The sequence below is a fragment of the Platichthys flesus genome, chromosome 5, assembly GCF_949316205.1.
Source record: "Platichthys flesus chromosome 5, fPlaFle2.1, whole genome shotgun sequence".
Taxonomy (NCBI): domain Eukaryota; kingdom Metazoa; phylum Chordata; class Actinopteri; order Pleuronectiformes; family Pleuronectidae; genus Platichthys; species Platichthys flesus.
The window spans coordinates 25,597,192-25,611,919 of record NC_084949.1 but is presented as its reverse complement, the minus strand read 5'-3'; the positions used below and the strand labels follow the sequence as shown (position 1 = coordinate 25,611,919).

Genomic DNA, 14,728 nt, shown 5'->3' with positions numbered 1-14,728 from the left:
TTTATCATTGATGTTTATGATACACAACTTAGATTGATATCATAAACATTGATGTTTATCAGAGTGAAAATCAGAGTGAAGCTTTTCAACGACGTGATTTAACTTAACTGAGTTTAACTGACAATTCCCATGATATTCTAAACTTTGAACACAGACCTCTTACTGTGACTTATATTTATTGACATGCACCATCAATATATACATTTTCCTCCAGGGATAAATGTGTCACTATTAGTTCATCAGATACATTTATTATGATCACATCAGGACGTGTTAGTTCATTATGACAATGATTGATCACAACATGAACCTCACACTCATAGGCCTGATTGCAGTTGTAGTTACCAGTGAGGCCAGAGGATGGAGGTGTTATCAAGTTTAGCCAGTGTAATATTTATTTTATTTTATGTCACTTTTGTTATTTACTGTTTGAAGCAAAAAGAGCTGTTTTTAAAGAAAAATAATCAATTCAATCCAATTTAATTTAACTTATAACCAAATCATAATATACATTATTTCAAATATAAATATTATTCATTATATGTATTTATAAAAAAATCATTCGATAATTCATAATTGAGTAAAACAAATATATTCTTCAGCAAACAAAAATTCATAAAAGTGCAAAAAAAACATTTAATTGCTGTACAAAAATGTACAGATGCTGCCTTCAAGTGCTATTGGAAAAATTTGGCAAAGCACCTTTGAGTCCAACGAGAACAAGATGTCCTGATATAAAACCTTTTTAAATCAGTACGATATTCATCAGCAAGCGGCATCACATGATCAAATCAATGATCGATAAATAAAAACGTGTATTTATGGTTAATGTGCTGTTTTTGTCACTAATGGTGAAACTTGTGAGAGAAGTGAGCCGCGGGTCCGTGAATGCAGCAGCACCCGTCCAACATGGCGGCGCAGCGCAGGACTTTGATGCAAAGCGTAAGTTAAAACTCCGCTTCTCGTGTCCTCCTCTCTCTCTATCTCCTGTCTCCTCACTAACGCCTTGTTGGACACGTCCTTCTGTCCCCCTCGGTGTCCGTCCCCGTCTTGTCGCAGCTGGAGCGTCGCTTCCGGTGTCTCTCAGCGACGCTCCAGCCGCTGCTAGCCGCTTTAGCTCGTCCGGATGTTTGCTAACAGCTTCCTGGTCTCGAGCCCTCCGGACATTGTTATTTGATCTGTGACAAGCGAGTGGATGTCAGTGGAGTCACGAGCGGGACGTGAACCTGTGGTCACGTCAGCATCGTTTGGGTTTTGAACACTCCACGTGTGATTTAGCTGAGAATCACGATTAGCCACCCAGCTACTTTGTAAACAAACAGGCTAAAGGAAGAATCGGCTTTTAATTCAAGTTTGAAAATGTCAGATTGTGATGTGATGGTTTGATTTAGTGAGTTTCACTTTTTATGATTCCTCAGAAACTTTAATATCTGAACTTTCTGTGATAGTTGCTGCTGTCTGTTTGGTTTTATGCGTTCAAGTTTCCATGTGACACAGCTCTGTATTTATTCATTTTATTTAAAAACATGTTTATTTGTCACTTTGCATCCTGCTAAATGCAATTTAAATAAGAATAGTTGTGTTATAATCTATATTTTACAGTGAGAACATGTTTTTTTATTGTGTTTTCTATCTTTTTTCAGACAAGAGTATTTATGAACATGCATTGCTCCAGTTTCTTACACTAAAACACGTCTATTTCTCTATTTACAGATGTTAATACATAATTTATGATATTATAGTATTTAATAAAAGATTATGCTTTGTTATTGGACATTATTCTTGTTCCGGATAAAAGCTTAAGAGTTGTTGAATCCAAATAATGTTCTGAATAGTTCTTACTTATTAAACTTGTAGAGCACCCTGCAACTTTATTCTACAAGTTAAATAGCATGTGTTAACACGTTGTGTGTTCAATGGGGGGGGGGGGGGACTATTAATGTCCCTGACCGTCTGAAGTAAAGAATTTCTCATTTAGAAAAAGTATTTTGTGTCACTAACTGTAATCACAATAATTTGGTGGAAGATGTGAATGAATATAGTTTTCTTGCATTTGACCTTCATCAGATAAGCTCCACAGATTACTGCTGATGTCTTCATCATCCTCTTTTGCCCCCGACAGCATCAGAGCTGGACAGACGACCTGCCGCTGTGTCAGATGTGTGGCGTCGGCTCAGCCACCAACTGTGTGTACGGCCCCGACGATAAAGGAACCCAGAGCCATCCCAATGAGGACGGACACCTCCGGTTCAGGTGAGACCTCAGGCAGAAAACAGAGTGAAACAGAAACCGTTCAACTAACTGCTGAGGAGAAAACAGATTATCTATGTTCAACATCTGCATCTCAGATACCAATAGAAGTTTGTTCAAATGTTAAAGTCAAAGTCACAGCAGTATATCACTGACAACTTCTCAAATTTGTCAGTGATATACTGCTGTGCATATAAAAATGCATTCCTACACTTATAAAATGCAATTCAATGTGGAAATAATCCAAGTATTCAGAATACGTTACTCAAATTGGTTGGGCATGTATTCTGTAACGGAATACGTTTTGAAAGTGTCCTTCCCAACACTGGAAATGTTACTGACTTGGGAGCAGTAAGACGCCTACAATTTAAAAAAAATAAATAAATAAATAAAAAATAATAATCTCAAGATGGTAAATTTTGCACACAGGTTATAAAAAGTGCATGCCTTGTGTTTCTACTTACAATGACTTTAATTAAATTACTTAAATGCACACTGATTTGTTGTTCTTCTTTCTGTAATGAGAAGTTAAATAAAAATGTGTGAAAGAATATTGTACAGCTAATATATATAATATTGTGTTGGTCATATTTAAATCATTCATTATGGTTTTTTTGGGGGAAAAAAAGAGGATAAAATAAAAAAAAAAAAATCGCATTTTAAATCCCAATCCCAATATTTGGGGGAAAAAATCGCAATTAGATTCCTCCCCAAATCGTTCAGCCCTAGTCTCACAGTCCTTCCTCCTTTTAAGTGAAACAGGAGCCTCATGTTCGTTGTGTTTTCTCCACCAATCAGAGGCGAGGATGGCTGCTTCCTGTACGGGGTGTTTAACGGCTACGATGGCGGCAGAGTGGCCAGCTTCGCCTCCCAGTGTCTGACCGCTGAGCTGCTCCTGGGTCAGCTCAAATCCAGCCACACAGACAGTGACGTCCGCAGGATCCTCACTCAGGTCTGCAGGATTCCCACACACACACTTCTACGATATCAGGAGCGTGAACTTGGCATCGATGCGTTCGAACCACATATTACATGTAGATGTTCGTTTTTGTGTTTGCAGGCGTTCGACGTGGTGGAGAAGAGCTACTTCGAGACTATAGACCACGCTCTGGCGGAGAAGGCTCACCTTTCCACCTACGTCCTGCCGCACAACGAGGTAGACATGCACCACACTCTGCAGAGCACATCCACAGATTAAGCTGAGAGTTAACTTGGGAACTCCCCCGTCTCCTTGGAAATTAGCCTGAGCCATCGGAGACACAGCCTGTTATGTTCTAATTGGTCTCATAAGCCGGTTTCATTAGATTAGCGTCTCTCTGTTTTCCCTTCTCGGGATCGAGCTCTTCCTGCATCCCCCCCCCCCCCCCCTCTTTCTTATTGTTGCGGGTCACCATAAAATAAAACATTGTACAGCAAACACTAGTTTAATTAGGAGCATCTAGTTATGTTATCCCCTTGTCTGTTCTCTCACTTTTTTCTTGTTTCTTTATCTGTTTCTTTCATGCTCACTATCTCCTGTGTTCTCACTCATCTCTTATCATTTTTTCACATCACCTCCTGCCTGTTTCCTTCCTTTCCCTCCTCCACCGCTCCGCCCTTTCCTCTCGTTTTCACCTGCACTTCATCTCGTCTCAACGCTCTTTTAATTCCCATCTCCTCTCTTATCCTTTCTCTCATTTCCTGTCTCACCTTCAATCTGCCTCACCCCTACTGATTTTGTTTTCCCATTCCTTTGTTCCCCTTCCTTCCTCCTCCTTCAACCTAATATATTTTATTTGCTTACCTTGCCCACTACCACCCCCTTCCTCTCTCCTCCCCTCCTTCCTCCTCTTCATGTCCTGGCTGCTCAGAATGTGTCCTTCCACCAGCTTTCTCCTCAGAGTCAGAAGGTGCAGGAGCGTCTGAAGGAGCTCGAGCAGGAGGTGTCAGGAGGAGCTACAGCTGTGGTGGCGCTGATCCTCAACAACAAGCTCTACATCGCTAATGTTGGTACGGACACACACGTTCACAGAACACCCAGAGTCTGACAGGATAGTCCTGATAGTGGGATTTAAATTATGCTACCACCAATTAAATATATACGACCAAAGCACATTGAGCCTACACCATCTGATTTAAAGTAATCAACACTGTGTTCATCACCAAAATAGAAGTAAATTCAGTATCTGCTTTACGCCAGCAGATGGCAGTCTTCAGATAGATTTGGGTTTGCAGTCATTTCTCTCTTTCAGGTCAGACCTCACCAGTCTTCCCTCTAGTGACCAGAGAGTTTGAATATATTTCAGGGGCGAAGTCATAACCTGGCGAAGGTAATTAGTAACCAGAGGCCTATGGTCCAGGGTTTATAAAGTATTTATTCATCAAATATTCAATATTTTTCGAAGACACACATTTAAATTCAACCTTGTCAACCAACGTAGGGATTTAAATACTATCTCAGATTATTGATCCAGATTATTTATGCATTTCCTAAGGTTCTGAATCACCCAAACCAAGCTCAGTCTGTCTCACACAGCCACCATGAAATGCCCTCCAGCAAACACGTGTTTTACATCTTTTGCCGAGTGTTTATTTCCATAGAAAACCAGAAAACTGTTCCCACAGCTTCTGTTTTCTGTGGCCTTCACACAAATGCTTGAATCACATCAACTCCCTTGATTCAAAACATACCTACAGCATTCGTCATTGTTTTTTTAATCCCCGGTGCCAAATCTGGCTCCTGTGAACAACAGCTGCAGGGGCAATGGCTCGATAGGTCGCTCTATGTGTATGTTTGTGTTAGTGTGTGGGTGGTTGTGTATAAAGTGTTAACATTCCTATCCAACAGAAAAGAAGGCATCTGTCATTAATATCTTACCACAGCAACCTGCAGGCCATTGTAGATGGGATAGGCAGACGTTTCACAGCCACCTCAACCCTGAGGGGCCACAGTCATTTCTAAGAATCTCTATTCAAGAATCATGAAAGTTAAACATGAGGGTTCCAGACTCTAGTCACTGTAGATGGTTTCATGTAACCAAGCACTGTAGGTCTTCTTACATCTAATCAAACCTATAATCGGGAGAAGCGCAACTCCGCTCCGCTCTGATGAACCAGACATGAACACTTGTTACACAATTTACAACATACTTCACACAGCACCAATCAGAGCGTTAGCAGCTAGCTATAAGAAGGGCACATGCATCCTGATTCCTCCCTGCCTGCTGAGGATGGTTAAACAATTAAGCACCATCAGGACATAATAGGACAAATATAGTATATTTACTATCCTTTCCAAATTTAATCGGTTTTCATTCTTTCTGTTATTTAAGTTGTAATGTTTGATGTCACAACAAGTAGATTATGCATCAACATTAAACCCTGCTAGTGGACATGGTTCTTTGGCTTCTCAACAAATGCATGCGTGTAGTTCTGACCATTAAGAGGCTCAAACTGCGTCTTGTATTTATGAAAATGATAAAAAATGTGAATTATAGTTTGCACCTGTAGGGGGACCCAAAGTGCACCGGAGAGGAATTCTTCCGTGCTGCTTCCATCTGACTCTAGTGCTGCACTCTTTCTATATCACTATAGTTAGGAGTGTTTCCTAAATCCCATAAATGTACGGTTGAGTTCTAACCTCTTCCTCTGTGGTTAGTTTTCTTTTGTCCTCAAGGACATGACACAGAGTGTGTGTGGGGGGGTAGCAATCAGACGGGGGTAGGCGGACTGTTCCTCCTGCTGGTCGGTTGTGTGAGGGTCAGGAGTTCAAAGTTGACAGAACATGAATCCCACCGAGGTTTCAACATAAGCGTAGGAAGTGGACTCTTAAAAACACTCCCAGCTGTCTGTTGACGTGAAATATATTTGACAGTTAAGGTCGTATGACCCATAATTTGATATGCTGGGAGTAGGAGTGTGTGTGTGTGTGTGTGTGTGTCTTAAACAAGGATTTATGAACATACAGAAAGCATGGTTGGCTATTAATCACTACAATGTCAACACTACCAGGTTAGATCTACACAGCTGAGGGTATCATGGACAGTTTCAACAGCAGACAGACTGACTTATTAAACAGCTGTAAGTGGTAACAGTAATGGTTGCATTCCATTTAGATGTACGTTTAAGAAAGGCAGAGAATTTACAGATATCTTTTGACTCCTTAGTTTGTCAGCGGCACCGGGAGGCTGTTAAAACATTTATTTTATTTTATTATCCTCCCTGGTAGAAATCGACAAATATAAATGCTCCTTTGGTAAATACTCTTGTTGATGTGTTCTGCGGCTCCAGGTACCAACCGGGTGCTGCTGTGTAAGTCCAGCAGCGATGGCCAGAATCAGGTTCTCCAGATCGGCCGACCACACAACACCGACAATGAGGACGAGCTGCAGCGACTCGCCGCTCTGGGTGAGACTCTGATAGACGTCATGGAGAAAGATGATTCTTATTTTTGTGTAGTTTTTTTTTCCGTTTCCGTTTCTGACTTTGCATTTAAAGACTTTTGAAAAAGAGCTATAAGGATATTACAAAATATCAGCTAGACCCATTTTAGTGTTGCTTCTTCCCTATTGTTCTCAGCAAACTGCTTTTTTCCTGGGAATTAACACAACACCAAGCAAAGAATAAAGGTTAAACAGAGTTTAGAGTTTATTTATTTCATCTCATTTCGGTCTAGTTTTAACTTTGAAGAGAAGCTTTCTGCATTTGATTGTTCTTAATCTATTATTTACTTAAATACAGGCGGTTCTCACTGATTAAATGACACAATTATATCCTGGATATATTGGAATAAAAAGAGATTTCACTACAGCAGACTAAGTCCACTCAGCCACATCTTACATGATGTCACTGTGCAGGACAGAGACTCAGCCATTAGTGTAGACTAGCTTCGACGTGTCATCTATCCGTGGTGGACAGCCAAGCTAATGGTCCAGTAATGAAGGTTGTGTGTTTAACGGAAAACAAGCACAGTGTGAAAAGCTGAGCAGAAGAAGCGTGAGGTGTGGCCTGGCACCTGTAATAAATATTCTGTGGAATTGGTTGCATCGATCCCCAGCGTTTCACGGGCGCCATTAGAGGAGGAGGCAGAGCTCCTTCTCTTTGTCTCTGCCGGTCGGGAGTCACGTAATTGCTCTGCTTTTCAGGCCCTTCTCTCAATGATTTAAATGAAATGACAGTCATTCCATTAACCCAGCTGAAGGTGACCTCTCCCCTCATATTTTCATCCCACCCTGCCACTCCCTGCCTCCTCTTATTGCTCTTGTCTCATTGCTTTGTCCTCTTCTTCTCCCCCCCATACAAAAACCTCCTGCTCCCTATCCACCCTTCCTAAGACTCATCTGCTTTATGCTCCTCCATAACGCCTCTGGTCTCCTCTAGGTGTGGACTCTGCTCGTGTGAGGCAGGCGGGACAGATAGCGGGACAGAGCAGCACCAGGAGACTGGGAGACTACCGGGTCAAATTAAACTACACTGAAATCGACCTGCTCAGGTGAAGCCACAAACACACTGTCTATTCTTAAAGCTCCCAAACTCCTCCCAAACTGTCAAGTGGTGCTTCTACAGGTCAGAGAGTCATGTGCTGCCACTGTGTCTTCACTGGTCAGAGTGATAATGTGTTTATCAGTCCAATTTGACTATACCGGTCTTTATGCTAAGCTAAAACCAAATTAGCACCAGCTTGATCTTAGCTTGAAATCTGTCACACACAAAATTAGAGAGTGGTATCAAACCTTTCATTACCCTCTGGGCCACAAAGTGATATTTGGGGTAAATATCACACTATTTACCTAAAGAGCCGTGTTTCAAGAGAAAATGTGACGACTGAAGAAATATTTTGAAGTTGCCTCTGTGTCAGTGTGTGTGTGTTCAGCAGTACCTGGACAGTTCTGGCTTCAGTATCAGAGCTGAATCTGTTCCAGTGCTTTCTCTTACGACACCTGAACCTCCTGGTATCTGTAATCCAGGGCCCCCCTGCTCTCACATGTCTCATTTCCTGTTCTTGTCGGTTATTCAGGGCCAAGCAAGTGCAGCTCAGATATCTATGAGTCATGCCAAGAATGATCCTCAATGAGAGGCACAAAAGAATCCTTGTAGGATTCCCTCCTTAGTGTCATCAGAGAGAGTGCAGGATATTTGATGTGTTCAAAGTATAAGCAATCGATTTTTGGGTTGATGGGAGTAGCTGGATTTATCGTATTCATTTCAGATGCTCTTTCAGTCAGACGTTTTACTGAGAAAGAGGCAAATGTCTGAGTCAGTCGGACATTTTCTGGAACTCTTCCTGCCTGCCACCGGTTAAAGTCCGAGAAATGTCTGATTGAGGGAGAACACAACAGGGAAATGTGTGGAAAATTCACAGCAAGTGGTTGTGTTGATGACATTCTAACATGTAACGGACAGCAAACTAAACAAACATAAATTTTGTCTAGAGTCTGTGAAACTCTTGTTTTCCTTCTTTATCTCTTTGTGTTGTTCATTTATCTACACATCTATCTTTTGTCTTCATCTGCCGTCAGTTCTGCAAAGACAAAACCAATCATTGCGGAGCCTGAGATTCCCGTCAGCCAATCGTTGGACAGTGTGACGGGCTTCTTGTTGCTCTTGTCAGAAGGACTAATCAATGCTCTTGAGTCAGCCCATGGCACCGAACAGGCCAATCAGGTTTGTGCATTCATTCTTTCCACCTCAGCCAATTTACCTTCACATCATTTATTTCTTTAATCTGTGGTAATATTTCTCTAGTTCCGACTCCGTCTCTAACCTTCAATCTTCTTTTGTACCCAGACTTCCTTTCTCCTTTCATATCAATGTAATCGTTGTGTTATTTTTCTTTGTGCTCTTCTTGTAATCACATCTACGTGACCACTTAGTCTGAAAGTCCATTATCGGCGTCTTTTCCTCTTCTTCTCTTCTCCTCATTTTCAAATTTTTATTTTCTTCTTTATCAACCTTCCTCTAACTCTAACATCGATATTTATCTTTTCTCCGACTCCTCGTCTCCTCTGCCGCCTCTGTAGGAAATTGTTGCCATGGTAGCAGCAGAGCTGGCCCTCCAGACCAGTCTGGAAGCCGTGGCCCAGTCGGTGGTGGAGCGCGTCAAGCGGCTGCACCACGACGTCTACGTGTCCGGCCGTCAGAGGGCGACCTACTGTTCTCAGCACGAGGACATGACGCTGCTCATCCGGACGCTCAACTACCCGCTGGCTGAAGGAGCGCTCACACCCACTCAGGGTAGGACTGGTCCTCACGTCACAGAAAGCTTGTACTGGTTCCACCAACGCCAGTGTGCCTCACTTTGACCTTAGACAAAAGTGACACATATATAATTCAAATTCATACAGTGTGTAAAGGAATCATAAAGTCGTCATATCAGTGGTTTGTAACCTTTCTGAGCTGCAACTCTTTAGCGTTAACACATCTTCAATCTTCTTGAGCTGTTACCACCTCTATTTTTAACTGCTTTTAATTAGACCTGAAGGGATAAAGCTTCACGGTACTTTTTTAAGATATTAACAGAGAAAAATATCCTCCTTCTGATTACATGATCCTAAATATCTGTATCAGATTTACAGTGCTGAATCATGACCTCCAATTATCTAACATCTTGTAGAAAGTAAATCCAAAACTGTTATTTTTAATATCTCTGAGTGTTTTCGCTCCTGAAAATACTACAAGCAGTTCTTCTGCTTCTTTTTCCTTTTCTTCTATTGTTTAATGTTGTGTTTACTTCCTGCAACTGGTCCCAAAGTCCTAAACCCTTCAGAAAGGTGATCCCAATCTGCATCTCTACTGAAACCATGGTTCAGTTTGATCTGGACAGAGATCACCTCGTTAGAAGAAACCTTGAAACAACACTACGTCCCAGTCTGAGCAGCCGGCTTTTATTTTCTTAAGGCAACGATTTTATGAAGTGTGGCCAAAAATATCACAACAAGCCAAAATAACAAGGCCAAGGCAGAAAGACAAAAAAAGTCTCTGAGAAATCTTTTTCATGCTGAGCTTTTCCCACTCTTGTTTTTCTTAATAATAGCACCTATGAAAAGTAAATAACAATGTCGCCTCTTTTTTATTCCCTTTTCTTCCAGGGGGCCGTATCTACCCAGTGTCTGTGCCCTACTCCAACAGCCAGAGCACCAGTAAAACCAGCGTCACCCTCTCACTGGTCATGCCCTCCCAAAATACCCTCACCAATGGAACCAACACCGCGTCCACCTTAGAGGAAGGCACCCCCACGCCAGGGTAAGCTTGGTTTTTCTCCTTCCTCTTGCTCTGTGAGTAAACATGTTTTTCCTCCCCTGGCTCACTCCCACTCTTTATGTTGGGTCTGGGTGCGCTTGATTTGTATTCCTTTGCATGTTGTTTCCCTGCTGTTCGGCCCCTGTGCTTTTTGTCTGGTATCTGTAGCGCCTTCATCTCATAAACTTTACTCTTTACTCTTAGTTCTTCCGAGTAAAGGTTTGTTTGTGTATTTTTAGATTACCCTGTCGTCCCTCCCTTGGTCTATTTGTTTTAAGTAAGCTTTATATTCACTTCCCTGAGTCGCTTCCCTGCTTTGCTTATTTAATTGTGGGCATGATTTTCACTTCCCCATTGTTCTCATGTGTGTGAGGCCTGGAATCATTACACAGTGTCCAACGGGCAGATTGATCTTCTACAGCTGAATCAATATTTAGTTATTGTGATTTCCTCATAAGGACACGGTGTACATCATGCATTACAAGTATGTAGATGTAATTACAGCAGTTAAGCTCTCGGGCGTCATCTTTACAATTGATTTACTGGGTTTGGCAGAAACGAATGACACAGGAAGTCATTCATGCATTCCCAAGAAAAACTATATTTTACAAATTGCTGTGAGTAACTGGCCCTAGTCCAGCTGGTGTCGACCACATGCTTTTCCCATCACCTGCATCACAGCTGGTAAAATGGTAATGGACTGTGTTTTTCTAGGTGGCTCCTCGAAAGCACTTTAAATACAAGTCACATCCACACAGCACTTCTATACATCTTTTTCTGTCAGTGACACGCCGGCATGTGGACAAGGGAAGCAGGGGATTGATGGGTTAGTCGACAATCCGCTCTACCCCCTGAGCCGCAGCCGCCCGCCCGGCCGGGTGTGATCACAGGACGTTTCAGTTCTCATCCATGAGGCGTCTTCAGTTCTCTAAGATGGAAGGTGAAACGTCTTCAAGAAACACAAACAAATCTACTGAAGATACCAAGACCTGGATGACTGTGCATTTTCACAGTTAGAACAATTATAATAATAATACTTTCTTCAAATTGGTAAAATCTTTCTTCGTAGTAGATCTGCAGTTCATTGGTTATCTGAGTCCCTCACTTTGCTCTCTCTCTATCGCTCTCTCTCTGTCTCTCTCTCTCTCTCTCTCTCTCTCTCTGTCTCTCTCTCTCTCTCTCTCTCTCTCTCTCTCTCTCTCTCTCTCTCTCTCTCTCTCGCTTTGATACAAACTCACACAGACAACACAAGTTGTTTATTTGTGTAGAGTGGGGAAGTGAGATCCGTGGTCAAAGGAAGCATCTTGATGTCAGGTGTGCACAGACAAACTAAACGCTGTCCAATTGGGATTGAATCTCACAGGATGGATGTTAATACCAGGTCTGAACTGACTATATTGAATTAAACAATCTATGCTGGTCTTATTTAAATGTTCAATATCCTTTTATCATCGTTTCAATGTTCTTCCACCAAGTTTATAGCAAAGCATGAACGCATCCTTAACCTGCAGCTTTGGTTTTGCTGCATGTGCAAACTCTCTCTCTCCTTGTTTCCACCCTTTGCTGAGTCGTCTGCGAGGATCACTTTCACCATCTTCCTTTAGGACCTCTGCTCTGTTTGTGTCTGTCACTCACTGTCAGACTCACATCTTCATTTCTCCTCCTCGTGGTCCCCGAATCGCCTTTATCCATCCCGTGTCCTCCTCTTTCGCTTTTCTCCTTTTGTCGCTCCTTCAGCATGTTTCACCCAACTTCCTCCCAAACCTGTGTCGACGTCCTGCAGCCCATAATTGAACTCCCTCCTTTCCCCGTCTCTCCCCTTCCTCCTCTCACCCTCTCCACCTCCCTCTTCTCTCTTTCTACCACCCCACCTCCTCCCCGTCCTCTGCCCGTCTCCACCTCTCTCCTCTGCCTGTCCTCCCATGATATGGACCCCGTCCTCTCCTCCGATGCCCCCTCCTCTTCGTCCTCGATTCCCACTCTCATACCTGCCTCCTCCCCGACCTCCGCCTTCCCCAACCACCCGCCTTACTCCTCCTCCTTCTACTCCTCCGCTCTCCCCAGCAGTCAGAGCCCCACGGCGACCCTCCAGTCCACCAACACCCAGACGCAGAGCTCCAGCTCCAGCTCGGGAGACGGGAGCCTGTTCCGCCAGAGAGGCAGTCAGGCAGCGCAGCCCGACGAGACGGGCAGAGTCCCGCCCTACGTGGACTTCACTCAGTTTTACAGCCTGTGGGGAAGTGACCACTGTGACGGCCAGAGCACCCAGGGAGGACTGGGACCCCAGTGATGAGGAGGCACGTGGATTTTGAGACTATAAGAGGTGTTTGGGCTATTAATGTATCATAACTAAAAATAAGTGACCTAAAGGTGCATGAGGACGCATGGAGGACGGACTGAGGTTTTCACGGCCTTGCTATCAAAGAACTGTGAAGCCAAGTGCAAATTGTGATGAAAAACTTTCATGACATGCCACGAAATGATCTTTGCTCTTCCGTAACAGATGCTGGTGATGAGTGATTGTGAATATATGTAATCCAGATTGTAGCCATTTTTGTCAGGTGTAAAAAAAAAACGTGTAGGAATCTCACAGACCTAAGAATTTGTAGAGCTGAGAGTAATTACAAACTCTCAGGCCTTAAAATGGGAGGAAACAATGCGTTTGAAAGTATTTTTTTTATATGTACTGAAATATATCACTCAAATGAATCAACGGACTCTCTTGGCGTCTCTTCGTGGTTACACACTCACCTGTTTTGATTTTAGCTTGATGTCAAGACGAGATTACCTGTGGTCACATACGATTTTAAATATGCGTAAACAGTCAAGCTTCATTCAAACGGACAAAGGTAGTCGATAGGGGAGCAGCTACATGGCCGGACAAGAGGAAATCCACTGTACAGCTTCATTCTCGGACAAACTGGAGAATAACTAAAACGTTCTATTTAGTAGAGGAAGAAGTGCAAAGAAATGATCATTCTTTATTTCTTGAAATTTTAATTATTTAAATGACAAGCCACTCACTTTCTCTCCATCTAACGATAAACTTTATATGAAACTGGACGTTGACTCCAATGTGAAACTGCCAAAACCATGTATTCTCTCAAATGACCAATAGAGGGCGACTCCACTGGTTCTGTAGAAGCCTATGAGAAAGAAACTCAACTACTGTGTTTACTATTTATGATTTAGTTTCAAGTCTTCTTCAATGCAGCAGGATGGTCATCTCTATATTACGGTATAGACAATAAAGCTAAAGGACCAAGATGGCGATGGACACAAACTTCAAACCCAAGGCTTCATACCAGCAGCTTAGGAGCTAATGGATGACGTTGCAGTGGGCACTTGCATCCGACACAAATTTTCTGCGTGCAATTTCATGTGTTGAAAATACAAGCTGTTATTTACAGGAGGACCACAATGAAATAGAAATGTCTAAGATCTGGAGACTTTTCCTTCCTGGAGTGAAGTCAACAGTGAGCCTGCATTTGAAGGCTTCAGTAAATTTCAATGGTAAAAAAAAAAAGGTATAAAATAATTATCTCCATGAGATGAACAACCAAATCGCTGACTGTGGTGGTTTTCAGGGATCGAAAATAAGAGATTCTGTGTTGACCCAATGAAAGACGAGCTTGTGCGTATCATCGAGCGTTAGCGGTGACACGAGGGTTGAGTCGTAGCAAGGCTGTAAGTGTGTGTCCTTGGTTATGAGGCATGGTCTGCTCTTTCAACATGACAAGCAGGAGCAGTGGAGGAGGACTTCTCTGACACGACAGCGCAGTCGCGTTGATGGATGGGGAGAACGGAGACTCGAGCACGGGCAGATTGTGTTCATAACGCAGTCAAGTAAAAATATAATCGCACATCATGTGGTGGGTGGGGGAGGGGAGGAGGAGCAGGAGGAGCGGAGAGAGATTGTTGGAGCAAATGAAGCCATCGATCAAAGTCAGACTGAGACATCACTCTTTGGGTTTTCTGTCACCGTCTGCCGCCGTGATCCCCGAAGCACCGGAGCAAGAATCAGACGCTTGTACTCGCTGGCTGAGACGACATTTGAAACTATAATTTCAAATTTTTAAAGTGATTTTCTGATGTATTTCAGGACATCATACCAGCGTTTTCCACTTTCTGCCTCATTCATTTCTCCCACTCAAAGTAATCTGTTTTCCTGAATTACTTTCAAGAGGGAAAAGGGATTTTTCTCATGTTTTTCAGTTCTAGATGTATAGATCTCAAGAAGGCCTTAAGGAAAGTTCTAAAA

At 42.7% G+C, this 14,728-nt stretch overlaps 1 protein-coding gene across 4 annotated transcripts; it reads left to right on the top strand.

Annotated features, from left to right (window-relative positions):
* Positions 1-880: 880 nt before the first annotated feature.
* tab1 (TGF-beta activated kinase 1/MAP3K7 binding protein 1) lies at positions 881-13,176 on the top strand. 4 transcript variants are annotated; one of them, XM_062388125.1, is made up of 11 exons: positions 881-942; positions 2,123-2,253; positions 3,049-3,202; positions 3,311-3,406; positions 4,119-4,239; positions 6,520-6,636; positions 7,609-7,720; positions 8,748-8,892; positions 9,249-9,462; positions 10,317-10,470; positions 12,532-13,176. In XM_062388125.1, the coding sequence occupies exons 1-11, from the start codon at positions 889-891 to the stop codon at positions 12,755-12,757; spliced, it is 1,524 nt and encodes a 507-aa protein (XP_062244109.1). In that variant the 5' UTR covers positions 881-888; the 3' UTR covers positions 12,758-13,176. The 4 variants fall into 4 exon arrangements, with proteins under 4 accessions (XP_062244109.1, XP_062244108.1, XP_062244107.1 ...); XM_062388124.1 differs by having other exon boundaries at positions 4,101-4,239; positions 12,535-13,176; XM_062388123.1 differs by having other exon boundaries at positions 4,101-4,239.
* The last annotated feature ends 1,552 nt before the right edge of the window (positions 13,177-14,728 follow it).

Excerpts from the sequence above, each read along its gene's own strand:
- tab1 (XM_062388123.1), top strand. The coding sequence starts at position 889 with ATGCAGCAGCACCCGTCCAACATGGCGGCGCAGCGCAGGACTTTGATG. Across the intron at positions 3,407-4,100 it reads ACGTCCTGCCGCACAACGAG|AATGTGTCCTTCCACCAGCT; the intron begins GTAGACATGCAC and ends CTGGCTGCTCAG. Across the intron at positions 9,463-10,316 it reads AGCGCTCACACCCACTCAGG|GGGGCCGTATCTACCCAGTG; the intron begins GTAGGACTGGTC and ends CTTTTCTTCCAG.